Source organism: Eschrichtius robustus, chromosome 10 (genome assembly GCF_028021215.1).
Source record: "Eschrichtius robustus isolate mEscRob2 chromosome 10, mEscRob2.pri, whole genome shotgun sequence".
Taxonomy (NCBI): Eukaryota; Metazoa; Chordata; class Mammalia; order Artiodactyla; family Eschrichtiidae; genus Eschrichtius; species Eschrichtius robustus.
The window spans coordinates 1,497,290-1,524,686 of NC_090833.1; the positions used below are offsets into that span (position 1 = coordinate 1,497,290).

The 27,397-nt window shown below is 62.0% G+C and overlaps 2 protein-coding genes across 3 annotated transcripts in view; both read left to right on the forward strand.

The window, feature by feature from the left end:
- Window positions 1-17,691, forward strand: part of QSOX2 (quiescin sulfhydryl oxidase 2) — a 29,081-nt gene extending 11,390 nt beyond the window's left edge. Inside the window, exons 2-12 of the mRNA XM_068552856.1 lie at window positions 53-153; window positions 1,726-1,774; window positions 2,411-2,516; window positions 2,652-2,742; window positions 3,966-4,111; window positions 5,325-5,459; window positions 5,665-5,794; window positions 7,753-7,875; window positions 9,105-9,255; window positions 12,926-13,114; window positions 15,101-17,691. Coding sequence (XP_068408957.1) covers window positions 53-153; window positions 1,726-1,774; window positions 2,411-2,516; window positions 2,652-2,742; window positions 3,966-4,111; window positions 5,325-5,459; window positions 5,665-5,794; window positions 7,753-7,875; window positions 9,105-9,255; window positions 12,926-13,114; window positions 15,101-15,645 — 1,766 coding nt within the window. The 3' untranslated portion in view covers window positions 15,646-17,691. The remainder of the gene's footprint in view (window positions 1-52; window positions 154-1,725; window positions 1,775-2,410; window positions 2,517-2,651; window positions 2,743-3,965; window positions 4,112-5,324; window positions 5,460-5,664; window positions 5,795-7,752; window positions 7,876-9,104; window positions 9,256-12,925; window positions 13,115-15,100) is intronic.
- Window positions 17,692-19,454: 1,763 nt separating this feature from the next.
- Window positions 19,455-27,109, forward strand: LHX3 (LIM homeobox 3). Of its 2 annotated transcripts, none has more exons than XM_068552872.1 (6): window positions 19,455-19,542; window positions 23,838-24,009; window positions 24,578-24,780; window positions 25,479-25,630; window positions 25,730-25,901; window positions 26,691-27,109. In XM_068552872.1, the coding sequence occupies exons 1-6, from the start codon at window positions 19,455-19,457 to the stop codon at window positions 27,107-27,109; spliced, it is 1,206 nt and encodes a 401-aa protein (XP_068408973.1). The 2 variants fall into 2 exon arrangements, with proteins under 2 accessions (XP_068408973.1, XP_068408972.1); XM_068552871.1 differs by lacking the exon at window positions 19,455-19,542 and adding an exon at window positions 21,546-21,639.
- The last annotated feature ends 288 nt before the right edge of the window (window positions 27,110-27,397 follow it).

Sequence of the window (27,397 nt, forward strand, 5' to 3'; positions counted from 1 at the left end):
GGGTGGACCGTGGGGACGGGGCCGCACTGACGGTCTCACTCCTGCTTTTCAGACTGGGCCGCTGCCATCCGAGTCGCCGCCCTGGACTGTGCGGAAGAGAAGAACCACGAGGTGTGCCGTGCCTACGAGATCCACTTCTACCCCACCTTCCGGGTGAGCACCTCCTCCGTCCTCGTGGCGGCGGCCTTCAGTTGAAACCCACCACCTATGTAATCCCTGCATTTTCAGCATTTGGGGCGGGCGTCTTGAAACGTAGCGGGGATTCTGTTTGCAGAGGGTCACCTCTCGTTCCACCCCGTTGGGTTGCCCGTGTCGTGCTGGGACTGTACCCGCAGCTCCTGCTGACACCCAGCGAGGGGAGGGGGGTGAGGCCTGCAGGTGGGGGAGCGGCCGGGAGCTGCCCTGAGAGCCGGTCTGAGGCCTCCAGCCGTCGACACGCGGCGATGGGTCTGGGTGCCGGCGTGTGCCCGGCCTGCCCGGCCGTGTGCCTGGCACGGCTGTCCCTCCGACAGGCCTGTCCCTGTCTCTCCCACTAGGGGGCGGGCTGGAAGCTGAGAAGCAGACCCAGGTCTGTGTGCGCATGTGTGCGGTCCCTCGCCTGCACACGAGTGCATCACGATGACTTGACATCTCGGGGAAAAAAGCTGAGCTTTTGGAAGTGACCTCTGAGAAGCTTGGAGGCCCCCCTGCCTCTCAGCCCTCACTTCCCATGCTCTCTGTGGCGCAGTGTCCCCTAAGTGTTGACCTGGTGACAGCCGCGCATCCGTCGCCTGGCTGGGCCGCGCCCACTGGTCGGCCTGGTGCCCCAGCCCCACCAGAGTCACCCTCCCCTTGAGCCCCGTGCCGAAACGTGTTCCTGTTCTATTTTCCTGGCTTACTTTGTTTCAGCTTTACACACAGGGCTCTATGTGCTGTGTGTGAGCTTCGGGCCTCCTCTTTTTCCTAACAGGACGTTGCTAGAATCACCCGCACACCGGCTGGGGCTGGGGTCCGCTGGCAGCGCGGTTTACCGCCGCGGGCCCTGAGCTGCCGTGGGCACTCACGTGTGTGTCCTGTGCCGCCTGGCGCCGGCCTGGAATGCGGTGCTGGGCCTTCCCTGCTGACGGGTGACAGGGAGTGATCACTGCTCCACGGGTGGCCCTGTCTGCTGGTGTCATTTGCCCATTTTCCTCTCCCGCGTGTGTGCTTTTCTGACTGATGTACAGGAGTCCTGTGTCTTCCCGACACTCGCCCTCCTTCAGCTATGCGTGTCCGGGGGTGTCAGCACCCAGCCTGTCACTATTGCCACTGTCTTTACTGTGTCTTTTAACGAAGAAGGTTTTTAATTTTGATGTAAAATCCTTTTGTTCTGCTCAAAGACACTTGATATAGTGCCTGCCCTCGTCCCTAGGAGTTTTTGTGTCGTTGAGCGGACGTACCGTGAATATCTAGCACCAGGAGCCTTTAGGGGACGTGCCGTCAGCCATAGTTCCAGCCCTGTTGGGGCAGAAAATGTAGACAGTGGGGTTCCGGTTGGTACTGAGCAGCCACTCGTGAATCTGGAGGGAAACACTATCATCCACAGAAACACATAGAAATGTGGTTCGTCATCGGTCAACGTAAAGTTTCTGGAGAAGAGGGACGAAAGCTCTCAAAGATGACGGTCGTTTTGTCACTTAAAGATTAAACGTTTACACAGACGCCAGGCAAGGCTGTTTCTTATTTGTTCTATGTTTTTCTTCGTAGTATTTTAAAGCATTTGCAAAAGACTTTACAGCTGGAGAAGATTTTAAAGGTAAGGACCTAAGTGTTCTGTTCTACTGTCCTAGATTCCTTCCCTCTTAGACAAATCTATTCAAGTGAGGCTAGAACACGCCCTGGATGGGTCTGCCCCTCACCCCAGCTTTGGCACATTTACCTCGGCACGATTGGCCCTTTCTTTCCTGTAAGGGTTCAAACGGTCCTAGTTTCAGCGAGAATTCTTTCTTCTGTGCTTTGCCTTCCTTGGCAAAACAAATATGGTGGTGAAATTTATTTTCTTAAGTAAACTTTTCTGGAAAAAAGAAGAGTTTGAGAAGTGTACACATCACAAGGGCACCCCGATGAATTTTTGTCAGTGATCCCCCCCAACTCCCCCTGGGAGCCCACAGTGAGGGCAGTCTGCCTGCCTCTGAACTTGGTATAGATGGACGCGTGCCTGTGGCCTCTGTCTCCACGCCGCGTGCGTGTGTGCGCGTGTGCGTGCGTGGCGGGGCGCCCCCCCCCCCCCCGTGGCCGTGTGTCCCTGGAGCTCACCGATTCCCACACTGGTTGCTGAGAGGCCTCCCGGCATGTGAATCCACGGCCGTGTGCGCTCGCACCGTCGGGGCCCTGGGGTGGGACGGGCGCTCGGCAGGCAGACGCGGCCGTGACGGTGGGTCCCGCCCTGCAGGGCCAGACAGAGAGCCGCAGACGGTGAGGCACACGATGATCGACTTCCTGCAGAGCCACACGGACGAAGGCAGGCCTCCCGGGTGCCCGTCTCTGAACCCCATTCGGTGCGTAGTGCTGTAAAAAAGGTGGCACGCTGCAAGCTGAGTTTAATTTTGTAAAGTAGAGACTTGCGTTAAGTGACGTGGGCACTGGTCTACGGTGGCCTTGAAAGCGCTAAAAGCCTCTTTTCCTCTTAAAAGGCCCAGGGACGTTCTTTCTCTCATTGACAACAGCGGTGGCCGTTACGTGGCTGTCTTATTTGAAAGCAACAGCTCCTACGTTGGACGTGAGGTACTGTCTGCGCCTCTTCCAGCGTCGGGTCTGTGATCAGATTCCTGTGTGACAGTAACTACGTTGCCTGATCTGTTGTATTCTCGGAATTGGCGTTTGTGTTATTCAGCAGACGCACTGGTTACAGAGAAGACTGTTGGGGCGAGGGTCTGCCTCCAAGAAGAGAGGAAGCAGCTCCTGAGTGCAGCCTGGTCCTCTGGGTGGGGGGCCTGGTCCCCCGGGGGGGGCCAGGAGGGACTCAGGGCAGACCTGGCCCTCGGGACGCGCGTCTTCCCTGAGGGCATTCTCTCTTTCCTAGGCGTTATGATCAAGATTTTTTCTTTGCTGTATTCTGAACTCGCAACTTTTTTGCCAAATCCCAGATTCTGTGAAACAGTGTTTCTGTCGTGAATCTTTGCTTTATTTTCACGTCACACGTGTGGGTCTGAAGCCCTTGCCTTTGGCAAAGTCTCAGTAAAATCCAGGTGCCAGAAGCCGGGCTGGAGGGCAGGGATTCTTTACCCCGAGGTGTCCTAGGGATGAGAGAAGACACCTCACTCCGGAACTTAGCCCCGGGTGCCATGTTTCTCCCTCTCTGCTGGCCTCCCGCCTGTTCTTCCGAGATCGGGGCTCTGGGAAGGAAGTGTGGTGGTCCCAGTGGGGCTTTGGCTGCCGGCCGAGGCCCCTGGTTGGGACACGGCTCTGTCGCTCCTGCGAGAGAGGTGGTTCTGCCCCCGACAGTCCGGGTGGCACGCCCGGGGCTTGCTGTTCGTCTTTCACACTCTTCTAGCTCCTGAGATGCCACCCAGGGGTCCCCCTGCCACTGCCCCCCACCACTGCGCCTTCAGCCTCAACAGCCCTGGACCGGGCAGCTCTGGAGGGAGGAACGGCCGACCGGGGGCGCTGTCAGCCTCCCAACGCAGGCCCCGAGGGTGGAGGGGAAGCTGGAGGCCGGGGCGCGGCCCCAGCTCGCGTGGGGGTGACCGTCCCTGTCTGACGACGGTGGGCCTCAGAGGGTGCGTGAGGAGCACAGCACGGACCCCGCTGACGGTCTGCACGGGGAGGAGGCTGTGGTGCCTGCCCGCGCGACAGTCGGGGGCCTGACGGTGCCACAGAGCAGGGATGTCGGTGGCCTGGCTGAGAGGGGGTGAGCCGCGAGGCTGTAGGAGACTGCGTTCGTCAGTTCCGCTTCCGGAGGACCCTGCCGTCCGCAGCGAAGGTGACCGTACTTTCTCGTTGCCCAGGTGATCTTAGACCTGATTCCCTACGAGAACATCGAGGTGAAGAGAGCGCTGGGCTGGGATAAAGCCTTTCTGCAGAAGCTCGGTGTTTCTTCTGTCCCCTCGTGTTACTTGATTTACCCAAACGGGTCCCACGGATTAGTTACCGTGTAAGTAGAGTCTGGCTTCAGGAATGTTTGTGACGCCACCGACACCCCCAGCCCCTGGGCGCTCACTGGTGTTTGGGGCGGTGGGGGAGACCGGCCGCAGGCCCCGCACGGCGCTCACCTTGCTGACACCAGCAGCACCGTCATCAAAATGCCGCTTGCCTCTGCGCTGGGTGCCTGCACACCCGTAAGATAAGCTCGGCTGAAGAGGAAGCAAGTTGAGTCGAGGCTGGGAGAGCGTCACAGGTGGGGAGGTGAGCTGCCTGCCTGGCTCCCCAGCCTGAGGCCAGAGGCCCCAGGCCAGCCTCACCCGCGTCCCTGGAGCTCTTGGCGAGGCACCGCGTGTGGACGCAGCGGCGAGAAGGCGGGCGCTTTCCTCCCTCGGGGCTCCTGTCTCAGCCTCTGGGAAGTTTAGCTGGGGTGCCGAGGGCGCCGCCCCCAGGAGCCTCAAGCACGCCGTAGTTCCTTGGGTGTATTTTCTGTTCTTTAAAAAAAAATGGAATTCAGGGTAAGCCAGGAGGTCTTACGTGGGGCGCCCGGCCCTGCAGCAGACCTTCCTTGAACAAACTACCATCTTGTTTCGGAGAAAAAAGCTCGTTTTACATTCAAAGTGTCATCTGTACAACCTCAGCATAAAATGACGTTGATATTTTTACCAATAACTGCTGCATTCTCCTTTGGGGAACGAAAATAAGCTCTGGACCCTTTGGGGGACCCCTGAGCTACCCGGGGAGGGCACAGTAACAGCCTCACAGCCCTCCACTCCCCACCGGTGGAGGGGCCACTCCGCAGTGCTCAGGAGCCACCGGGCTGTGAGGAGGGGCCGGGCGCTCCTTCCCCCTCCCGCCCGACTCCGGACTCCCCACGCGGAGCTGGCAGCCTGTGGGCAGAGGATGTCGAAACCACAGTTTGGATAAAGCTGATCTTGGCAGATGCTCAAACCAGCATAGTACTACGATTCAGTTTTGTTCGGTGGGGATGTTGTGTTCTCAGGTGGGGGGCCAGCTCCCCGAGGCCCGGGCTTTGCCACCATTCCGCCCCGCCCAAGATACCTGCAGTAGATGCCCAGAGGACGGCTGGGCTGGGTGGTGCACGTCACCCCGGAGTTACGGAGGGAGGGCTGCTCTGAACCTGGGGCCACAAGGCGCCTGCGGACGGGGGCCAGGCCGCCGAAGCCCGCCTCTGAGCCCGCGCCCTGCCCTCCCCTTTCTCGCAGCGGGAAGCCTCTCCGATCATTTTTCTCCTCTTATTTGAAGTCATTGCCGGATGTGAGGAAGAAATCGCTTTCATTGCCTGAAAAACCGAGCAAAGAAGACAGCTCTGAAGCCGTGGTTTGGAGGGAATTTGACAGGTGAGCCAAGCTGCCGGGAGTGTGTGCCTGGGGTCCGGGGGTCGCCGCAGGGCGGCTCGTTCAGAAGCCCGCCGGCCGCCTGCCGGCGCTCGGGGATTCTCCGCGTTGTCTCCCCGGGTGGCGTCCCCCTGGGGTAGGAGCCAGCACGCGGGAACCTACGTGAAGAGAGAGGCGCCCACGCTGACCTTGTAGCGTTTCCTCCCAGGTCGAAGCTGTACGCGGCTGACCTGGAATCGGGGCTGCACCACCTCCTGAGGGTGGAGCTGGCCGCCCGCAGGTCCCTGGCCGGGGCCGAGCTGAAGACACTCAAGGACTTCGTCACCGTCCTGGCCAAGGTGCATGGGCGTCTGGCCCGGGCTTGACCACGCGACCTCACCCGTCCTCCACTCACCCAGACGCCTGCCGTATGCCGGGGGCCTGCGGGGCACAGAGCTCCTGGCCGCGTGGAGGCGCCCGCGCTCTCGGCGGCGGGGGGCGGGGACTGCAGGGCAGCGCCGCGGGGTCTGAGGGCCCTGCCTGCTGGGGGGTGGGGAGGCGAGCGGTGCCCGGGGAAGGCCTGAGGACCAGCAGGACGAGCGGGGAGTGAGCGGGAGTGGGCGGGAGACCTGTGCGTCGGGGAGCTGGGAGGAGAGGTGGGGAGGGTGGGCCTCCGGGCAGGGAGATGGCGGTGTCCTGTCGGGTGGCGGGTGGCGGGTGGGCCCTGGGGGTGGGGAACGTGGCGGCTGCTGTGTCAGCTCACGTTTAGCGGGCAGCGGCCGGCGGGGTTACGTTCCTGCCGAGAACTCTTGGCTCCAGCGCTGAACGTCCAGGCTTGTGGTCTTTTTCTGGGCCCAGAGCCCCTGCGCTGGGCAGAGGTTGGAGCAGTCGGTCATCCCTCTTCCCCGGGGATGGACCTGGGCCCCTGTTCTGTTGGCCCAGCAGCCCTGGCCGTGGCCCTTCTGCTCTCTGACCTCTGAGATAGCCCAGGCCCTAGACACGCCCGGCCCGCCGTTGGTCACCTTTGGTCTTGCGCTGGCTGCCCCCTGCCCCCGCTGCCTCGGGAGAAGTCTGCTTCCAGAGGCCACCTTCATAGCACCTATTGTTACCTAAGAGATAAGGAAGCTTAATTCTGAAAGGTTTCCCTTGCCACGCTTGCTTACTCACGTTGTAAGGTCTTTGAAGAAACTCAGGAGGTAGAATTTACGTTTAAGGGAATAACGAGTCACCTGATTTGTTTCAAATGAATAAACGGAAACTGTTTAGACAGTTCTCCTCACGCTGCGCCTGCAGAGGTCAGAGCCCTCCCGCTGTCCCCGCCCCTTACGCGCGTCCCGCCTGCCCGTCCACGTCAGGACGGGGGTCTTGCTCCGCACGTGCCTCGCGGTCTTCGTCCCCGTTCCAGTCCCGTGTCGCGCTGGAGGGCTCCACACGTGGGCAGAGCCTGTGAGTCAGATCAGCATAAGTTATTCTCAATAGTTTTTCTACCCTTCACTTAAACTTTAAATGCTGGTCAGTTGGTAATGGTGCTCTGTAAGCAACGTTGGAAAAACCCAGATTTTGCAGAGTTGAAGATGCGATGTTTCTGCAGCTGGGGCACCCACATCTGTCTCAGCACCGTTGTTAGTAAGGCCTCAGCCCAGGTTTCTAAGAGCTCTTTCAGCCTTGAATGTGCACATTTCATTGGCAGCATCTAATCGAAGCTCCTCACAGAAGGACTGCAGGACCGCTGGGATCCTTGCACTCGAGGCTTCCCGGGCTGCCAGCGTGGCCTGAGTGTCGACGTGTAGTTAACCAGCGATGGCACTTGTTTGCGTGGAAGCCTCAGGGGTGTGCATACCTTTTCCAAATAGTCTGACAGTCAGAGATGGCAGAGGGGGAGGCGAGGGTGTGTAAGGACAGCGGGCGGGATTAGCATGCATTACCGTGAGGAGCATGGAATGAGTAGGCAGTGATTTCAGAAAGGCCCACAAGCCCTTGACAACGTGATAAATAAGGCCCCCGGCGGCCGTGTGGTCGGCGTCGTGAAGTGGCCGCCGGGCGTGAGGACGAGCGGCTGTGTCCCGGGTGCTGGGCGGCCGTGGAGCTGCAGGAATGGGGCCCAGTGCGGGTTTCCCCCTCGTCTGTGTTCTGGGGAAACTAGTTCCTCCAGGAACCCCCCACCCCTGTTCTCCAGTCAGAGCCTGGGTGGATTGGAGACACTTCCTCCCTCCAGCTGGTGGGTCCAGGTCAGGGCAGGCCTGGTCTCCGCCCCTGGGAGGCCGCGCCGTGGAGGGCGCTTCCCGACCGGTCCCTGAGTGTGGTCTTCCCTGCTCAGCTGTTCCCCGGGCGGCCGCCGGTCAGGAAGCTGCTGGAGACGCTGCAGGAGTGGCTGGCCAGCCTGCCCCTGGACAGGATCCCCTACGACGCCGTCCTCGACCTGGTCAACAACAAGATGCGGGTGAGGCAGCCCCTTCGACCTGCCCTCGGCCGATGCGCCGCCAGTCTCCCTCCCCGGTTCTGCTGCCCGGTTTCCACAGCAACCTCCAGCTACCTCTGCCTGGGTCTGGGACAGACGGCCGACCGAGACGACGGGGGGTTTTGTCAGGCAGTGTAGCATTAGGGTTTGTTTTCTGTTTTAATTTTTAGTAAACTCGTCTAGATTTCACACCTAAAAAAGTAGTGAATAAAGGCGATGGGTCGAGCTGCCGTGCAGGCCGGGCGTGCAGCCAGGGTCTTGGGCCGGCGTCTGCGGCCACAGGCTCCACGGCGTAGGCTCCCCGGGGTCTGATTCCAGCAGCCCTGTGGGTGCCGGTTTCTAGCCTTGGCCTCTGCTCCATGGGACCTGAGACGTGTGACGGGGAAGGCGGCCGAGAGCAGGGGCTCAGACCCGCAGGGGCCGGGCCTGTGCAGTCGCCCGTGGGGACCGAGGGGCCGAGGCCCGCAGAGTGCAGTTCGCAGCCCCGCCTCTGGGCTGTTACAGCCCCTCGGCCTTCAGCTCGCTGCTTGTGAAGTGAAGATCCTGTTCATTCAGGTGGAGAATTGCCTGACAATTGAATTTTTTTGTTATTAGTCTTCTCCTATAAATCTCCTTGTAACTAATTCTAATTTTAAAAAAAGATGGGTGTCTTTCATGCTTCCTAGTGCTGCTTCGTCAGGGTACAGGTGAACTCTTCCCTTCTCCCCAAAGACTGGAAAAGAACGGGCCACGGTTCCATATTTTGAGAACTCCTTTAGTAAAATAGACACTTTTTTTTCTTCTCATTTATTCGTTATTGGATTTAAATTTACACATGGTGAGATGTACAGTTGAAGTTTTGAGAGACGTGCTTCCTGTGTAACCACTGCCCAGTCAAGACTGAGGACATTCACCAACTTTTTTTTTTTTTTGGCTGTGGTGGGTCTTCATTGCAGCGCGTGGCTTTCTCCAGTTGCCGCTACTGGGCTCTAGGTGCGCGGGCTTCAGTAGTTGTGGCTCACGGGCTCTAGAGCGCAGGCTCAGTAGTTGTGGCTCACGGGCTTAGTTGCTCCGCAGCATGTGGGATCTTCCCCGACCAGGGCTTGAACCTGTGTCCCCTGCTTTGGCAGGCGGATTCCTAACCACTGCGCCACCAGGGAAGTCCGCCACCAACTGTTTTTAATTTTAACAATTCAATTATCTCTTATTTTTTTTCTAACCCCCCCCCCCAGATTTCTGGAATATTCCTTACTAATCACATAAAGTGGGTTGGATGTCAAGGAAGCCGACCAGAGCTGAGGGGCTACACGTGCTCTCTGTGGCAGTTGTTCCACACTTTGACTGTTCGAGCTGGGACCCATCCAGAAGCGCTGGACGGCACAGGTGAGCTGCGCCCACCTGGGCCACCCGACACGGGTGCTGCGCTCCTGCCTCCCGGGGCCGTCCCAAACTCACGCAGAGGGTAACGCGCCTTCAGGGTGCCCGGGGTCCATGCTAAGGAGGGTGGAGGTGAGCACCTTTTCTGGAGGTCTGCTCAGCCCCTGTGCCGGCTCGGGATGCCGGAGCCCGAGTCCCCTCTCTCTTCCCTCACGGCCAGTGCCTGGCTGACCCTTGGGACATGAGTCATGGGCGGGGTGAGGGAGCGCTGGCCAGGAACGCCTCTCGGTGTCAGCGCCTCTTTCTTTGCTTTAAAGAACAGGAGAGTAAATGAAACACATTTGGAGAAGCGCATGGTTACCTGTCGTTTCCAACAAGTCACCTGGAGCAGCGCACGCTCCTTATCTCACGGCGTCTGTGGGGCGGGCGCTCAGGTGTGGCCTGACCAGGGCCTTCGGCTTCAGGTCTCCCAGACCCTGGGCGCAGAGTGCTGGCCCGGGACGGTGGGGAAGAGACGCCCTCCCCACACTTGCGCCCCACATGGGGGGCTATCCTTCCTCACCGTGTGGCCTCCCCATAGGCAGCCGGCTTCATCGGGGCCCTCGGTGGTGTGAAGTCCGTCACCTCTGCCATGTTCGTTCGTTAGAAGTGAGCCACTAAGCCCACGAGGGGAGGGGATGACACAGACGTGGCTGCAGGAGGTGGGACCACGTTTATATCCCACACGAAGCGCTAAAAAACGTGTTGGATTTTTGGATCCTCTCTGGACTGTGTTGTGTGTATGCCTCTCAGTTTAAGCAGGCCCCTGGCAGCCATGGGAATATCTGCTTTTAGTTTTTTATTTTATTTTATTTTATTTTATTTTATTTTATTATTTATTTATTTATTTATTGGCTGCGTTGGGTCTTCGTTGCTGCGCGCAGGCTTTCTCTAGTTGTGGCGAGCGGGGGCTACTCTTCGTTGCAGTGCGTGGGCTTCTCATTGCGGTGGCTTCTCTTGTTGCAGAGCACAGGCTCTAGGCGTGCAGGCTTCAGTAGTTGTGGCACGCGGGCTCAGTAGTTGTGGCTCGTGGGCTCTAGAGCGCAGGCTCAGTAGTTGTGGCGCACGGGCTTAGTTGCTCCACGGCACGTGGGACCTTCCTGGACCAGGACTCGAACCTGTGTCCCCTGCATCGGCAGGCGGATTCTTAACCACTGCGCCACCAGGGAAGTCCTAGTTTTGTTTTTTTAATCATTCGGGTTCACTGACGTCTGTGTTAAGTCAAAGTGAAGTCTCGGGACCCACACCATCCAATATTCTTTCCAGTAAAATTGTAAAATTCTTTTAAGAGCTACCTTTTGCTGTGTAACAGACGAACCCCAGACGGCGTGGCTTAAAACATCCACCAGGTTTTTGCTCATGGCTCTGGGGCTCGGCTCTTTGGACGGGCTCAGCTGCGGCCTCGCTCAGGTGGCGGCGGCTGACTGGTCTCGACTCAGAAGGTCGGGCTCCCGGGCGGCACCAGCTCCCCACGGGGCGTCGCCACACCCGGGAGGGGCCTTGGGGTCTGGGCATCACTTCCGCCACAGCCTGTTGCTCAGACAGGTCTCATCCAGCCCAGGTTCACGGTGGGGAGATGGAGGCCACCTGTCGGGGAGAAGCAGCAGAGGGGCAGGTGGCATCTTCAGACCTCTCTGCCACCCCCGGCTCTGCTCCAGGTGACCTTAGATTTCTACTCCTCCGGCGTCTAGTGGCAGAGGTGGGCTTTCAATCGAAACTTCTCTTAAGAATCACACAGAAGAACACGTAGGGTGTGTTCAGGAGAAAGCTCGGGAGCCCTACAGCAAGTGAGATCAGAGCCTCAGCGCTGCCTGGCAGGACGCCGGCCGCGGCGTGGGAGCCCACGTCTGAGACGTGAGCCTCAGTTGCGGGGAAAGTTCTGCTGAGAACAGGGAGACACGTTGAAGGCGGTGGGGACAGCAGGGAGGAGGTCATCACCGGGACGCTCTATAAAATCCTGCAGAACCGATGCCGGCAGAGTGAGGGCAGCAGGATGACAGAGCACACAAAGAGATCTTGAGCGTTCTTTCTCTTCGTCGCGTGAATTGGAGCAATATCCGAGGGGCCTGTGTCACGCCGAAGGAATTGGGTCAGACCGAGACCCGGATTATGTCTTGGAAGGTCTTTCCTCTCCTTACTGCATGCTTAAACCCCATCGACTAAAAGCCTGCCGCGGCCTCTAATCCCCCACAGGTAGGGGTTTATGGTTCTTGCCCGCTTTAAAGATTAGGGCGGCCCGAGTGTGCAGCGGTTCGGTGGGGGACGCGGGAAGGAGGATTACCCCGCCGGGCGCGGCAGATGTCAGCCAGAGGCCCGCGGCTGGGAGAGTAGCACCGGCCGACAGGGAGGGCTCCGCGTGTGCACGTGGCCTCAGGGCTGGGTGCCCGCCGGCCGCCCTGGGAAACACTGGGAGCCAGGGGCAGGTGGCGGGGTGCGGCTTCGGGCCTCCTCTGAGTGACACGAGCAGGCCTGCTGAGGCTGACGGCCCACGAGGGCTCTCCGGGCGGGGCCGGCTTCCCGGGCCGTGGGGACGAGCGTCAGGACCGCACCGGCCACAGAGAGAGGTCGCTCGTGAGGGCCTGCTGTTAAGATGGACTCGGTCTCCAAAACCATGTCTTTTTTTTTTTTCCAATTATTGTGCTGGATTTCTTTTAATGCTGGCATGTAATCTGTTGTAATCTCACAGTCTCTTATTCGTACGCCCAATCCCCCGTATTAGTTGTCTGGACAGGACTCTGGTCCAGCCCTGTGCTGCTGCCCCTCTGCCGTCCTCAGGGGTCCTCCTTTCAGCGCACTGCAGGCTGCGTTATCCTGCTCTTGGGGGGATCGCTTTCTTCAGACGTCGTGCCCCTCACTCCCAGGGCCTTTCTTTACTCGGCACCCATGTCCTCCTGTTAGGGTCTGTGTTTACACCCGGTGGTGAAAACCGTCTGTGTGGCTGGTAGATGCTGGAGGGTTTCCTCACACGGAGAGGCTCGGCCTCTTTGAAAGAGTGCAAACCTTCACCAGCCTGTCACCCTGTCGCTCCCAGAGGGAGCCCCAGCAGCCGACCAGCCCGTGACCGTCGCTGCCCCTTTCGTGGAAGATCCGCCACAGGGCGGGGCTGGCAGCAAGCCCGGAGGCTCTTCCTAAGGCCTGCTTCATATTCGGGCTTGTGTTTCGCAAGGATTTCAAAGCAAAACAACTGCAAATTTCGAATGAGTGGCTGCCACGGCCCCGGCACAAGCCTCTGGGGTTGCTTGTAGGGCAGGAAGAGTTGCACGTGGGACTCAGGCCTGGGGCAAGCCCGGACCTCTGGGCGTGGGGCTAGGGGCTCCTGGCAGACCTAATAGCTCCAGGCCTCTGGCTCGTTCTGAGGGCCAGCGCACGTCCTGGAGTGGCTCCGGCAGCTGGACACAGGCGGCTGTCTGCTCTTGGGGTGCGCGCGTCTGGCGCAGTGTCGAGGCAGCAAGCAGCCACCTTGCGGTCGCGGTGGGCGTCTGGGAAGGAGCTGGTTTCTTCCCGTGTCCATGCGAGGACCCAGGGGGCTGGCCCGTGGCCCGTGTCAGGCACTCAGCTCGTCCCTGGCCCCCCCGATGCCACCCCAGGCCCTGCGGTTCTAGTGGAAATAGTCCGACACGCTTTGGTCCCTCCGCAGGTTTTGAAGACGACCCCCAGGCGGTGCTGCAGACCATCAGGAGGTACGTTCACGTCTTCTTTGGGTGTAAGGAATGCGGTGAGCATTTTGAGGAAATGGCTAAAGAATCGATGGATTCTGTGAAAACCCCGGACCAGGCAATTCTCTGGCTTTGGAAGAAGCATAACGTGGTCAACAGCCGCTTGGCAGGTGAGCAGAAGCCAGTCCGCGTGGCCCGTGCCTGGGCGCGAAGCCCGAGCTGTGGGCGGCGGGGACGGCACCTGAGCTTTGCCGCCACTCTGCCTGTCCGCCGCGTGCCAGCCTGCCTGCCCGCGGGGCTCATGGCCGGGTCGTCTGCCCTGACCAGATGTCAGTTTCCTGGTGACATTGGCCAGGGAGCTGCCAGAGACAACAGCCATTCCCAGCTGCCAGTCCCTGGCTTTCCAGATTGTTCTCTCACTGCAGGGCTCCCGGGCTGCATGGAAATGGAAACGTCTTTCCCCCTCGGTAGCCCGCTAGGCCCCTGAGTAAATTTGACAGCGGAAGACTTGGAATATAATTAATTTTCAGTAAGGAAAATTTTAGCGTCGTTAAAACCTGCACTCAGACCGTAGACCAAACTCCTCAGGGTGGCTTTGTTTAAAAAAAACTAGGGCGCATGTATTTTCTCAGAGTTAAGTAGTTCAAACTGTTCCTAAATCAACGGTAGATTAAAATTAGGCTTAAAAATAATCCACTGAGAAATAAATCTTAATAGAGATGAATAGAAAATGCCACTAAACTATTGGTTTTTATTTAATCTACTGTATTATAAAAACATCTTACAGCTAAAGCACTAAAGAGAATTGGTTTTTCTTTGGACTCGGAGCTGACCGCTGCGGCTCCAGTCACGTGGCCGCGGCCCCTCCTGTTGGCCGGGTTTGTCCTTCCCCTACGGCTGCAGGTGAAGGCACTTCCGCTGTGGCGCTGGTACAGACGGCTCCACGTCCAGGGTGCCAGCCCGCCCGCCCTCTCAGGGGCCGCGTGGTGACCCCGTCCCGGCAGCGCTCAGCCCCAGAGCAGCCGGCGAGGCTCCGGCCAGGCTGCCGTGTCCGGGCGCCGCCTTGTGCCCCACGAGATGCAGCACCAGAAAGGCGCGTGTGGTCGTGTGGCTCCTTAGACCCCGCGTGTCCCCCCAGCGCCCTCGGTCCCGCCTCCGGCCTCTCGGTTGAGGTCCGTGCAGTGCTGCGCCGGACACACTCTGGCATCTCCTCCCGCCTCGGGCTGTGAATCCAAACCCCCCGCTGGACACAGATCCCAAGGGGCGCGCCCAGGCCCTGAGTGGTGTGCGTTGCCCTCCAGCTTCTGCCCAGCGCGGCCTGTCGTGAGCAGGGTGAGCGGGCCGGAGCGGGGCACCTCCGCCGAGTCCGGAGGCCCGCAGACTGGCTGACTCCCTTCACGTGTGCTTCCGGAAGCACTCTGCGGCGGCGAGGCGGCCCCAAGTCAGGTCGGCGAGTTCCAGACGCCCGGGGAGCCACGGGCCACGCTTGCTGTCAGCGGGGCCTGCGGGAGCCGGGGGTCCGGGGCTGTCACCACGTCGCAAGTGGAAGAGAAACAGGAGTTTGGAAGTGCAGCTGCGAGTGCGGGGGCTTCATGGCTCTGCCTCGAGGTCTTGCCCCCCCCCCCCACCGCCCCGGTCGTTGGCTGACAGCCCAGGCAGCGCTCTGCCCGCGGGTGTTGAACGAGGGAGGGAGCGAGCGGGAGGGAGGGAGGGCGGGCGTGGGACAGGGTCCCCTCCCTCTGCCCGTCCGCATGCTGAGGGAGCAGCTGAAGGGAGGACAGTGGAGGTGCCCCCACCTCGAGCAGGGCTGCAAGGTCAAGGGTGTGGAGCTGGGAACTTGCCCGGCCCCTGTGGGTGTTTGGGGCGGGATTTGGCCAGGTGAGTGGTGGTGCCTGAGTGTGGACGGCTCCCTGTGCTGCGGGCCGGGAATCCGCCAGAGGGCGTGAGGGGGGACGCGGTGGTGCCGTGCGGGCAGCCGTGCAGGGAGGGCGGGTGGGAAGGGAGCGTCGTCTGGACCCCACTGGACGGTCACAGTGGAGGCGGTGGAGGGAGAGGGCGGTAGTGGGCAGGCAGGAGGCACGGGGGCCCGCGGCGCCGGGGTGGGCGGTCAGGTGGCCACAAGGCCTCTTCACGGTGGCCCTTCCTCCTCCTCACAGGCCATCCGAGTGAGGACCCCAAGTTCCCCAAGGTTCCGTGGCCCACTCCGGACCTCTGCCCGGCCTGCCACGAGGAGATCAAGGGCCTGAGCAGCTGGAACGAAGGCCAGGTGCTGCTGTTCTTGAAGCGGCACTACGGCAGCGACAACCTCGAGGACACGCACTCCTCGGACTTGGGAGACACCGGTGAAGGCGGCCCGGCCACGGGCGGGGAGCGGGCGGGGGGCCGCGCCTCCCCAGAGCAGCCGCCCGCAGGCCGAGGTGCCAAGACTCTCCGTCCCCCCGGCGTGCTGCCCCCCAGGCCTCGCCTGTCAGAGAGGTCGCACCAGGGGCTGGACGTGAAGCTCGAGAGTCTGAGCGGGGCCGAGGGCCGCCGGGGGGCGGGGGCGGGGGCGGCCTTCCTGGGGACGGGCTTCTCCAGCCTGGACATGAGCCTCTGCGTCGTGCTCTACGTGGCCTCGTCCTTGTTCCTGATGGTGATGTACTTCTTCTTCCGGGTGCGGTCCAAGCGGTGGAAGGTCAGGCATCACCACCCGTCCGTGTAGGACGTGGCGAGACCGTGGAACCGCCTTCAGAAAGCCTGCAGCTTTAATCTTCAGATCAGGGATTCGGTCAACGCGTCGGACCCGGCGTCGCCTCGATGGCGCCTTCCGCTCCCCCACGTGCTCTCCCTGCAGGGGACGCACCCGGCACGTGGCGAGACTGTTTGCATTCCTGGGACCCTCAGGTGGCACCTTTCACAGATCCTAGAGCAGAAAGCCTTGTCTGCTTTTACTCTTCCAGGTCTGAAAACAGAAGTGGGGAGGTCAGGCCCCACGAGCAGAGCTTTCCCACCCGCTTTCACCTCGAGTTGCTAGACTGCAAGGCCTCGCTCTGGGATCTGGAGAAAACTCACGCCCTTCCCTCCCCTGCTGGGGCCTCCGGACGCCTCCCCTTCCCGCTGCTCCTGGAAGCCAGTGTTCTCAGTGATTCACTCGTGCTTGTGCTTTTCAGCTGCTTGGTTGTTTCTCCTTGAAGCCAGAGAACATCTCCGGGGCGCCAAGGCAGCTCAGGATTGGGGTAGCGAAGCCCCCTTAGTCAGTCGTCCCAGGCTCTGCAGACGTGGAGATGAGAGTGTGGAGGGGAAGGGGGGCCGGCGGGTTTGTGGGGCAGGGTGGTGCCCTTCTAGTCTTCAGGGGCATTGTCTGTGCTTGTTGATCTGGTGACCAGAGGCTGTAAGCGAATCCCAGGCTGCGTCCCCTGTGGGAGGGGAGGGCCTTTGGGGAGGGGGCTGCCCTTCGGGATCTCTGGAGGCGCCCTCGGTCCTGTGTCGTCATCCTCTGGCACCTGCAAGTCCCCGTGAGAACCTAGGGCTCAGTGTGAGGGAGCCGGTGGCGCCCGGGGCAGACTGTGGTCTCGGCCAAACTTCATTGGCCTGAAGCTGTTTCACCACGGGTCCTGGTGCAGGGCCCCAGTGCCCCAGGCTTCGATGATTAATTTTCTAACATTGAATGGTTTTTACACATTATTTGTAAAACCCAAAACATTTAGAAGTAAATTTGCCTCTGAAAATGTAAGCAGAGAAACAACAAACTGTGGCAGGGAACATTTCCTTTGAGATCCTTTGTGGCTTTGTTGGTTTGTCTCACAGGCTCAGATGTATCCATGCGCGTGCGTGTGTGTGCGTCTGTGTGTGACTGTGATGGTTGTAACAGTGCTTCCCACTCTGCCTGTTGCACACTCCAGTTGTGTGTTTACTAAGTACCATTGGCCATGTGGCCACGTAATGCTGATGTGACGGTTGCAGCTTAGGGAGAATAGGCGGCTGATTCCTTGAACAACTCTCATTAGCTTCGTGGTCACCTTCAGTGGGAGGCGTGGTCTGGAGGCCTCTGGGCAGGAACCAGCTCCTGAGCCGCCCCTTCCTCTTCACTTCTGTGCCGTGAGAGGTTTCTTCTTGTTTGACACTTTTTTAACCCCTGGAAGCCTTTGTGTTTTAAAAGCCAGGAGCTTGTCTTCATGGCTAAGTTGTGTGCCTGGGTTACTGAAGACACCTGTTGTTTCTTTTCAACTTGAAAACCGGGCAGATTTACAGAGAACCCAAAGGGAAATACTTAGAACCGTTAATTAAACTGCCTTTTGGTTTGTATTGAATGTCTTTTTCTCCCCTAAAGGAAGTTTCTTTCGACAGTGGGAACTGGGTGATTTTGCAAGTGTACCATCTTGTGTATTTTACAGAACCTAGTTGAAGGGCGACGCTGGCTTCCGCAGTTTATGATAATACTGCAGCTTGAGGGGCAGTAGGGCAGGGGGAGGACGTGCCGAGGTGGCCCACGGGCGCTGTGTCCCGTCGCTGCTCAGAACTGGACGCTCCCTCTAGGCAAGGGTTAAGTTCTGTTTTCTAAAGTTGTAAGTATTGAGACTAATGAATATAATAGTTCGGTAATTTAAATGTATATTTATTTTTAATGGAAGGATTTTGATTAAAAAGAAGCTAATGGACATGGAAGTGTCGGTGAAATTTCTTACCTGCAAGGAAAATGAACATTTTGTATTTAAGTAAACTATAATGTGCACATTTTAAGAATAAAGAAACCCGATGTTTGAAAAAATTGTAATTCTTTTGAAGTGAGAACTAGCTCTGTAAGGGATGCGGTGTCGGGCGGGAGTGCCAGACGAAGCCTCCTCTCCCTTCTCGGGTGTATGGACAGGACGTCTGAAATCCCAGAATTTCTTGTATTGAACCAGAGGCTTTTTGGAAGATGGCCCAAGGGTCAGGGGGAAGGTGAAAGATGGGAAGTCGATGATAAATGATAGATGGTCTTCTTGGAGCCGAGCTGGACGGAGTGGGCTCAGGACAGCACCCTTCCTCCCACGGGGTGGTGACTGCGCTGGGTGTAAATCCTGCTCACAAGGCACCAGAGAGGCCCGCCCAGGTGAGGGAGCTGCCAGACCTCGGCTTTCCCTGGGCACCACTCTCCTGGGCCACCCCGCTCCCGCCAGGCCTGAACGCCCAGCATCGCACTCGGCCACCAGGTGTGCCTCATGCCCACGGCTTTGCCCCAACACCGGTCTGCTGCCTCCGGTTCTGAACTATTTTTAAAGTGATTTTATTTTTTTTATTTATTTATTTTTGGCTGCGTTGGGTCTTCGTTGCTGTGCGCGGGCTTTTCTCTAGTTGTGGCGAGCGGGGGCTACTCTTCGTTGCGGTGCACGGGCTTCTCACTGCAGTGGCTTCTCTTGTTGCGGAGCACGGGCTCTAGGCGCGCGCGGGCTTCAGTCGTTGTGGCTCGAGGGCTCCGGAGCACAGGCTCAGTAGTTGTGGCGCACGGGCTTAGTTGCTCCGCGGCATGTGGGATCTTCCTGGACCAGGGATCAAACCCATGTCCCCTGCATTGGCAGGCGGATTCTTAACCATTGCGCCACCAGGGAAGTCCCTGTGAACTATCTTGATTTCTTCTCCCGCCTCCCCCCACCTTGTTTTGGGGTGGGGAGGCCTCCAGTGGTCGAGTGTGGCTTCAGGGGAGTTCTCTTGGCTGCAGTTTCTGTGAATTCACCTTCCCAGCCGGGCTGTGCCCCCGTCCGGAGAGGGCACAGGCAGCCGCTGGCACTGAGCGACCGGCGGGCACCCTGGCCCCCAGCCCGGTCTGTGTGGTGCCGGTGTAGGCTTACCAGCCGGTAACCCCTGTCACCCAGGCCCTGCCTTGGCGCTCACGGCCCTTGGATCCTTCTGTCTGAGTAGTTTCTGTTGGGGGCACCCCAGCTGCCCTTCCTCCCGGCTGCCCTGGGGGAGTGGGAGGGGGCTGTGGCCTGAGACCTGGGGGCATTGCGTGTTGGGGAGGTCGGGCGTGCAGAAAGTTCCTCACGCCTAAAGCGACCATTGAACGGGGCAGCACCTGGAGCTAGAGCCTCAGTAGGAGCCTGTCTGGAGGCCGATGGGGCTGGAGAGCCCGCGGCCTGGACGCTGCCTTTCAGGAGGCCCGGAGCAGGAAAGAGCAGGAACGGCAGGGTGGAGCACCCGCTTGGGGCGAATCCCCAGCCTTAGGGCAGGCCTGGAGCTCAGGGCGGAGCCGGCTGATGCTGCCGCCCAGGCCTGGCGGCGGGGGGTGGGGCGGGGGCGGGGGCGGGGGGTGGGGCGGGCCGAGGGACCGGGGACCTGGGAAGGTGGGGCGGCGGGCGGGGTCGGGGGAGGTGGGCGGCCGCGCGCCTCCTTCAGCACCGCGGACAGCGCCCGGCCCAGAGGCTCCCGCGTCTGGCCACGCTGCGCGCACAGGGACGCGGGGAGGGCCGAACCCTCCCGGGGGGCGTGGGTCACAGAGGAGGAGGAAGGAGCGCTGCCCGCACCACTTGGGCCCGGCCTGGCCCCGCGGCCGCGATGCTGCTGGAAACGGATCTCGAGGGCGACCGAGATCGGCCCGGGGCCCCCGCTGCCGCCTCTCTCTGCACCTTCAGCGGGACTAGGGGTAAGAGACCCGCCTGCCCCGCAGCCTCCAACCTGGGCAGGAAGACCCAGAGGGGAAAAACAGCAGGGTCGGCAGAGGCCAACAGAGGGACAGCGGGAAGGAATGGGTGCGGCACACCAAGGGCAGGGAGGGAAAGAGTCTGGGGAGATCTCTGGCGGGACGTGAGACGGGAACCGGGGTGAGGGGAGGGGAGGCTGGCAGAGCCCTGAGTGGGCAGAGGGCCTGCAGCTCCCTGCGATGGTTCGGGAAGCCTGGACCTGCGCTCTAGTGTCCGTGGCTTTTTGCAGAGTGCCCCAAGAACAGAAGGGACCTCACAGACATTTCTAGTGGGGAGGGGATGGGCAGAGAAAGGGCCGCCGAGTAAATCCAGAGACCCCACGCGTCTCAGCTCCCACACACAGCCCAGCCCGGGCCTCGCCAGCCGGCCCAACTGCGCAGCACCGAGACCCCTGGGTCGGCCCACTGCCTAAACCGCCCTCCCCAAGGGCCATTCGATCGCAAGGACGTTGGGAAATAATGGAGGCATTGTTGGCCAGCCGGCCAGATGCCGAGCGCATGGGCCCGCCCGCCCCTTCCCCAGTCGGACCACACATGGCTCCTCTCAGGCAGGCCTCTGCAGCAGCTGACACTCAACGGCCGACACCCCAGCACACCCAGCACCCGCTCGGCTCCCCAGCTTGCACGCTCTTACTCTGTCCCGGGGAACAAATGTAGCACAGAGTGAAGGGGCCGGCGCTGGCTGCATGGGGCTTTGCTCAAACTGAGACATGGGGTCTGCTCACAGCTAAGAGGAGCTTGCTTTTCCTGCCCAGGTCCTTCCAGGCCGGCCTCCAAATTAAAGTGTACAGACCAGGCCACTGGAGGCCAGGCGGAGGCAGGGTGAGGATGGGGCATCACTGCGGGACTCCCAGGTGGAGCCTCTGGGAGGGTGGCGTCCACCTCTAGTCCCCCAGTGCCTCCCGGGGTCCCTGCCCTCGCCATGCCCCGCGCTGCCAGGGGCCCACACTGCTGTGTGCTGACTGGGGGTGACTGCAGGGGCTGGCCTGGCCTGTGGCCAGGTGCTGGATGCCCTCTGGGGTAGGTGCGTCTCTACCTGCAAGGATGGTGGGTTCCTGCAAGCTCACCTGTTTGGACTGGGGGCAGGGTGCGGGAAAATCGGGCACGGGGGCTTCCTCCTGTGCTAGCAGGGGTGCTGGTGGGTGGAGGGAAGTGAGAGTGGATCCCGGCTTTCCCAGCTCCATCCCTCCTGACCTGGAGTCTTGGCTGCATCCTGGAGTCTGAGCCGAGGACACCGGGTTTCCCTCCGGAGACTCACCCTGCTTCCCTGCGCCCACTGTGGGCTGCAGTTCCAAGGGTGGGGCCCCGAAGCTGCTCAGAGCGGGAAGGTCTGAGGTTGGGTCCAGCTCCTGGTGGCTTCGCTGTGAGCCCTCGGGCGCCGCACTCACCCTCCCTGGGTGTTGGGTCGCGCTCATGCGACCAGACATTGTGACCAAGCCTCGCAGCTCGCGTACGTAGCCTCTCAAGTCCGAGCCTCAGCGGCGGTAGGACCCGGCTCCTTCCCTGACCCCCAGGCTACCCGCGGGCTTTCACGCCCGAGCCCAGGCCTCAGCCCTGAGCCGGCGCCGGGGCAGGAAGCTGCCGGGCCCGGTCAAGCGCCCTCGGGCAGCTCCGGCCCGGCTCCTCCCCTGAGCGTCCCCGCCCTCGGGCCGGGCACTCGGGGTGGCGTCTGGGCACAGCAGTTCTCCGCGCAAAGGCGCGCGGAGTCCGCGGACGCCACCGGCGCGTCTCGGCGACCCCGGCCCCGCCCCGCGCCGCGGCCCCGCCCCCCGCCGCTCCGCCTCCCCGCGGCCCGAGCCTCCGGGCCCCTGGGCGGCCCGCGGGCGCAGCGCCCAGCAGCGCCGGGAGTCGTTCAGACGCCGGCCCGGGGCCTTTGAGGCCGTGGTCTCGCCGGGCCCCTGGAAAGTTCAGGGCCGGAGAGCCGCGGCGCCGGGCGCCGGGCACCCATGGAGGCGCGCGGGGAGCTGGTCCCGGGCCGGGAGTCGGCGGGCGGCGACCTGCTGCTGGCGCTGCTGGCGCGGAGGGAAGACCTGCGCCGAGGTGGGTGCCCGGGCCGAGCGGCTGCACCCGGGAGGGCGGACCCCGTGGAGACCCAGAGGTCCTCGCTCCCTTCCCGGCCTGGCCACGGAGGCGGCGGGAGCCAGGGAACGCTGGCAGGAGTAGGTGCTAGGTCCCCAGCACAGCGCGTCCCTGCCTGGGCATCCCAGCAGCGAGGCTGCCTCTGGGCCCCTGGAGCTGTGTTGTCGGGTGTTTGGTCGTGGCGCACAGGCTGGGGAGTTGGTGGGGGGGGGGCCTCCGGGTCCCAGGACCTGTTCAGGAAATACTCGCCCTAATCGGGAGAGCGCACAGAGAGCAAACGTGAGACCCAGTGACGACGGGGTAGGAGGATCTGCAAGAAGGCTGCCTGCACCCAGACCCTACACACTTTCCAGGGGAAGAGAGTCAAATGCAAGGGCCAGCGTGGAGCTGGACCCCGGCCGTAGAACACCCCTAGCTGGGGTCTTGGTGTCTGCACTCACATGCACCTGCTCTATTGGCCCACTCGGGGCTGGTCCTCCTACAGGAAAGCCCCCAACTTCCCGGCGGCACCAGTCTCGCCCCCAGCGCCTTGGCTTCCTGTGAACTGGGATGGTTCTCCGCGGGCTTCCAAGCAGGCGGGACCCACAGGATGGAGATGGAGGCGGCCCTGGAGGGGTGGGGAGCGGCAGGGATAGAGCAGGTGGGAAAGGGGTTACATCCAGACGGTGGGGTCTCATCCGTCTCCTACTTACTTATTTATTTATTTTCCGAAGGTTCCTGGGAGGGGTGGCCACAGGGGCTGGGAGGAAGGGGCGGGAGGGCGGAGAGAGAGGAAGGGAGGGGTGCGGGCTCTGGGCGAAACGGCTCAGGAGAGCCGGCGGGGATCGGCGGGCGGGCGCAAGACTCTGCTGGGCCTCGCCAGCGCGGAGGGTAGGAAACCCCGCCAAGTCCGGAGTCGCCATGCAACGTAAGGCCCGGGTCGCCAGGGCTTCTCGAGAGCGCGAGGGGCGCGGCGGGAGCGGCTTTTGCCCGACGCGGGCTCCGCGGGTAGCGCGGCCGGGGCGCTGTCCGGGCCGCGGTGCTGAATCCGCGCTGCGCGGGCCTGTCCAGCCACCAGCTCTGTGCCGGGTGTCCTGGCCGCCCTGCCACCGCCGCCCGGGGTTGGGGGGCCAGGGCAGGCGGCAAATCCCCAGGCTCCACGCCCAGGGCTACGGTTTTGCCCGACGCGGGACCCCCGTCCTTCGTGGTTTCCTGGGGCTGAGGGAGGTCCCTCTCGGGCCCTCTCACCGCTGCCAGGCCAGCCTGGGGCCGGAGGAGTCCGCCGTCAGTGAGGTGAGCGTGGTGAGGTGGTGTGATACTTCTGTACGTTCCAGTTCCTGCTCGTGGCTCTCTTCCCTCCGGAGACCTTTTCTAAAGTAACAAGAAGTCCTCACCCCATGAGCACCCTGAAAAGCCCCTCATGGACCTGTGGCTCCCTGCGTTTCCCCAGCCTGGTTCCCCTGCAGGCCTGCAGGCCCAGGGGAGCAGAAGCCAAGTGTCTCTGTGGGGAACGCAAACTGCCTACTGTGAGCTCAGGCATCCACGTCTGAGCATGAGGGCAGAGGGTCCATGTGTCCAGTCCACTCACAAGGACCCTCACGGCCGCCCAAAGACGGGGGGGCAGCAGCTTTTACTTTGGTGGCCTGCAGACAGGGCCACGGGGCCAGGCAGCCGCACCTGCAAGGAGCCCCTAGCCGCCATGGTGCTTAATCGTGCGAGTAATGAGGGCAACCGGGTGGTGGATGCCCCATGCCCCACATGTGCCCACATGTGCCTGGCCTCCGGTGATGGCAAGGACCCGTTTTCCAGCCCAGCCTCTAAGAGAGCCCCTGGGGCGGGGGTTTCATTTGAGCTCAACGTGCGTCCTTCGTGCACTGGAAACATTTTGCAGTTGAAGGTATCTGGCCTAATGGGATGGCCTGGGCACCTTCCTGCTCATGGGCATGTTTCTAAACCTAGTTTCAGTTGTCCTGAATTTCAACTGTGTGCCGGGCTGTGGACTTCAGAGTCATGCACCCCCTGAACTTGGGGAGCTAGGCAGCCGCTCAAGCTGGCTGGGGAAGAGGGTGTGCAGGGAAGGGGGTCTCCTGGCAGCCCCGGTCCCGGGAGCTGGGTGGGAAGGTGAGGCCTCTCCCTCTGTGTGCGGTGCCCATGGCCACTGGTGGCTCCTCTGCCTGCAGACATCCCACTGTGTGCTGGCTGCGACCAGCACATCCTGGACCGCTTCATCCTCAAGGCTCTGGACCGCCACTGGCACAGCAAGTGCCTCAAGTGCAGCGACTGCCACACGCCGCTGGCTGAGCGCTGCTTCAGCCGCGGAGAGAGCGTCTACTGCAAGGACGACTTCTTCAAGTGAGCCCGGCTGCCGCCTGGGAGGGAAGGGGTAGCTGCAGTCTGCCCAGTGGAAAGGAGGCCGAGAGCGGGCCACCCTGAGGGACTCCCCGGACCCCCACAACAACCAAGTCTGGAGCCCCGAAAGCCCCCATCCCCAAACCCCTCCTTTTCCCCAGGCAGGGCACTCGGGGGCCTCTCCGATGGCAGCTGGGCTAGCACATGAGCAATTTTTTAAAGTAATTAATTTTGTGAATCGTTGAAGCAGTCGTTAAAAAGATAACCCCAAGTTTGTAGCACTCTATTGGACTTACTCCCTCTTCATTTTGATCTTGCTTTTGTCCTTAATGCTGGGGATGGGGCGCCTACCAGGATTCACCTTCCCCTTCCAGCACAGAGGACCGCTGTGCTCCCCAGGGCCTCCGGATCCCCTTCTCGGTAGTCTGTGCGGCTCTGCTGGAGCTGCCGGGCAGGCGACCGGGGGCAGGGCCCGGGGGGAGCCTCCCTCCAGAAACCGCCCTGCGCGGCGCCGCGTTAGCTGCTCTCCTATCCGCCCGCCGCGCTGAGCCGCGCCCTGTGCGTCCCGCAGGCGCTTCGGGACCAAGTGCGCCGCGTGCCAGCTGGGCATCCCGCCCACGCAGGTGGTGCGCCGCGCCCAGGACTTCGTGTACCACCTGCACTGCTTCGCCTGCGTCGTGTGCAAGCGGCAGCTGGCCACGGGAGACGAGTTCTACCTCATGGAGGACAGCCGGCTCGTGTGCAAGGCAGACTACGAGACCGCCAAGCAGCGAGGTCAGTGGGAGGCGGCGATGGTCCCCGGGGTTGGCCTGGGCAGGGCCCATCCTCCCCTTTCCTCGCCTGCAAAATGGGGCTAAGGCCAGTCGGGATCGGCCGCGGAGGGATCCTTCCCTCCAGGGTCCTCCGCGAAGCGCTCACTACGGGGCGAGAAGTTAAGCGCCTCCCCACCCCCAGGCCCCGGAGCTGGAGGTGGCGGGGACAAGTATCAGACCCGCTCCGGGGAAGCCGGGGTCTGGGGTCTTAGCGGCCGCCGCCCTTGGGAGCGCAGGGCTGTTGGTCTGAATTATGTGGATTAACTTTCCGCGTCTGAATTATCTTCCTAAATCCTTGACCGTAAAGATCCGGCCCTACCAGCACCCTTGGAACAAAGAGGAACCCGGGGGGTGGTGGGGCGGCACTTGTCAGCGAGGGGCCGAGGCTGGAGGCGCCTGCGCCCCGATCCAGGGCCGTGGGGTCGTTGAAGAAGGCCGCCGCAGGGCCGCCCCTCGCACGGCCCGGACGCCCCGCGCCGCGCTTTCTCCATCGCTCCCGGTGCCCGCGTCCCGCGAAACCCGCTGGCCTCCGCGGCCGAGACGGGCTGTCGCAGCGGCGGCGGCCTCAGTGGCCCCGACGTCCGCGCGCCCGGGGTGGGGGGGTGGGACCGCTGGGCAGCTGGAGGCGCAGACCCAGGCTCACGGCTCCCCGCGGTGCAGAGGCCGAGGCCACGGCCAAGCGGCCGCGCACGACCATCACGGCCAAGCAGCTGGAGACGCTGAAGAGCGCCTACAACACCTCGCCGAAGCCCGCGCGCCATGTGCGCGAGCAGCTCTCCTCTGAGACCGGCCTGGACATGCGCGTCGTGCAGGTCAGCGCCCCGGCGCCCCCCGCCCGCCCTGCGAGCCGCTGGCCGGCAAGGGCCGCCCCGGTCCCAGGGCGCCGGCCACTCACCCGCCCCCGCCCCCAGGTGTGGTTCCAGAACCGCCGGGCCAAGGAAAAGAGGCTCAAGAAGGACGCGGGCAGGCAGCGCTGGGGCCAGTATTTCCGTAACATGAAGCGCGCCCGCGGCGGCTCGAAGTCGGACAAGGACAGCGTCCAGGAAGAGGGGCAGGACAGCGACGCGGAGGTCTCCTTCACCGGTATGGCGGGCGCGGGCGGCCCCCTCACCCGCGGCGCCCAGAGCGGCAGCCCCGAGCGTTGGGTTGATTGACTGCAGGGGGCCTGGAAATTTGAGTGTCCTATAGGTCCTGGCCTCGTTAGCCTCACGTGTAAAGCTCTCGTTCATAGACCCTGGTCCCCCATCCCCAAGCCCTGTGGTCTGGCCACTGCGGACCACTGCTCTTCCTCTGGAGGGGGACAGAACCCCTGTGAGCCGAGGGCCTGTCCCTCAGCAGGCTTTGTCCTGGTGGGAGGGTCTGGGCTGTGACTTTGCCCCCCGGCACTTGCAGTGAGTTTTAGGAAGGTGGCAGCACAATTTTGGGGTGATGAAAAATCCGAGCTGCTTGGAGTTGGGGGAGGGTCCTCTCTGGAACCCGATTATCTCCTCCCAAACCAGGAAGACCCCCACCCCTTAATGTCCATCCTCAGAAAGTTTGTGCAAGAGACGCTTTGGCAGCATTTGTGACCTTAAGCTACTCACCTAGCCTCTCTGGGATTTAACTTGTCTGCATAATTGCGCAGTCTTGGGATCGTACTGGAACCCTGGGCGCTGACTGGACTATTCCTGGCCCTGATCCCACCAGGGGAGCCCACACCATTCCTTAGGCATCAGGTGGGATTGAGCTGAACAAACTCAGGGGTGGAGGGGGTGAGAGACTTGGGCTGACCTGTCGTGTGACGTGGGGCAGGTCACCCCTGCAGGGGGCACTGAGCGGGGCCAGAGGTGGCAGAGGGTGGGCACCGAGCAGCGCCCTCTGCTTCCACTGCAGATGAGCCAGCCATGGTCGAAATGGGCCCTGCCAACGGCCTCTACGGCAGCCTGGGAGAGCCTGCCCCAGCCTTGGGCGGGCCCTCGGGGGCCCCAGGCAGCTTCCCGCTGGAGCACGGAGGCCTGGCCGGCCCGGAGCAGTACCGAGAGCTGCGCCCTGGCAGCCCCTACGGCGTCCCCCCATCGCCTGCTGCCCTGCAGAGCCTCCCTGGCCCCCAGCCCCTCCTCTCCAGCTTGGTGTACCCGGATGCCGGCTTGGGGCTCGTGCCCTCGGGAGCCCCAGGTGGGCCCCCTCCCATGAGGGTGCTGGCAGGGAACGGACCCAGCTCTGACCTCTCCACGGGGAGCAGCGGGGGCTACCCCGACTTCCCTGCCAGCCCCGCCTCCTGGCTGGACGAGGTGGACCATGCTCAGTTCTGACTGAGACCCCTGGCTCCACCGAGCACCGGACTCGAGGGCTCTGGGCAGCACCACGGCCGCTGGCTGGGGGGTCTGGAGCTGAGCTCTCCTGTCCCAAAGCCCTGGACCCCTGCAGGACGCAGTGCCACCGGCGGGGGACAGGATGAGGACTCAGGGAGGGCTCGTTTCTGCGGAGTGCCCCCAGCCGCAGCCTCCTCCCCTAGGCAGAGGGACTCTCCAGGCTCCCGTCTGAGAAGCTCCTCTTCGGACAGGGGGCCAGCCCACCTGGTGGCTGCTCAGCAAGCCTTG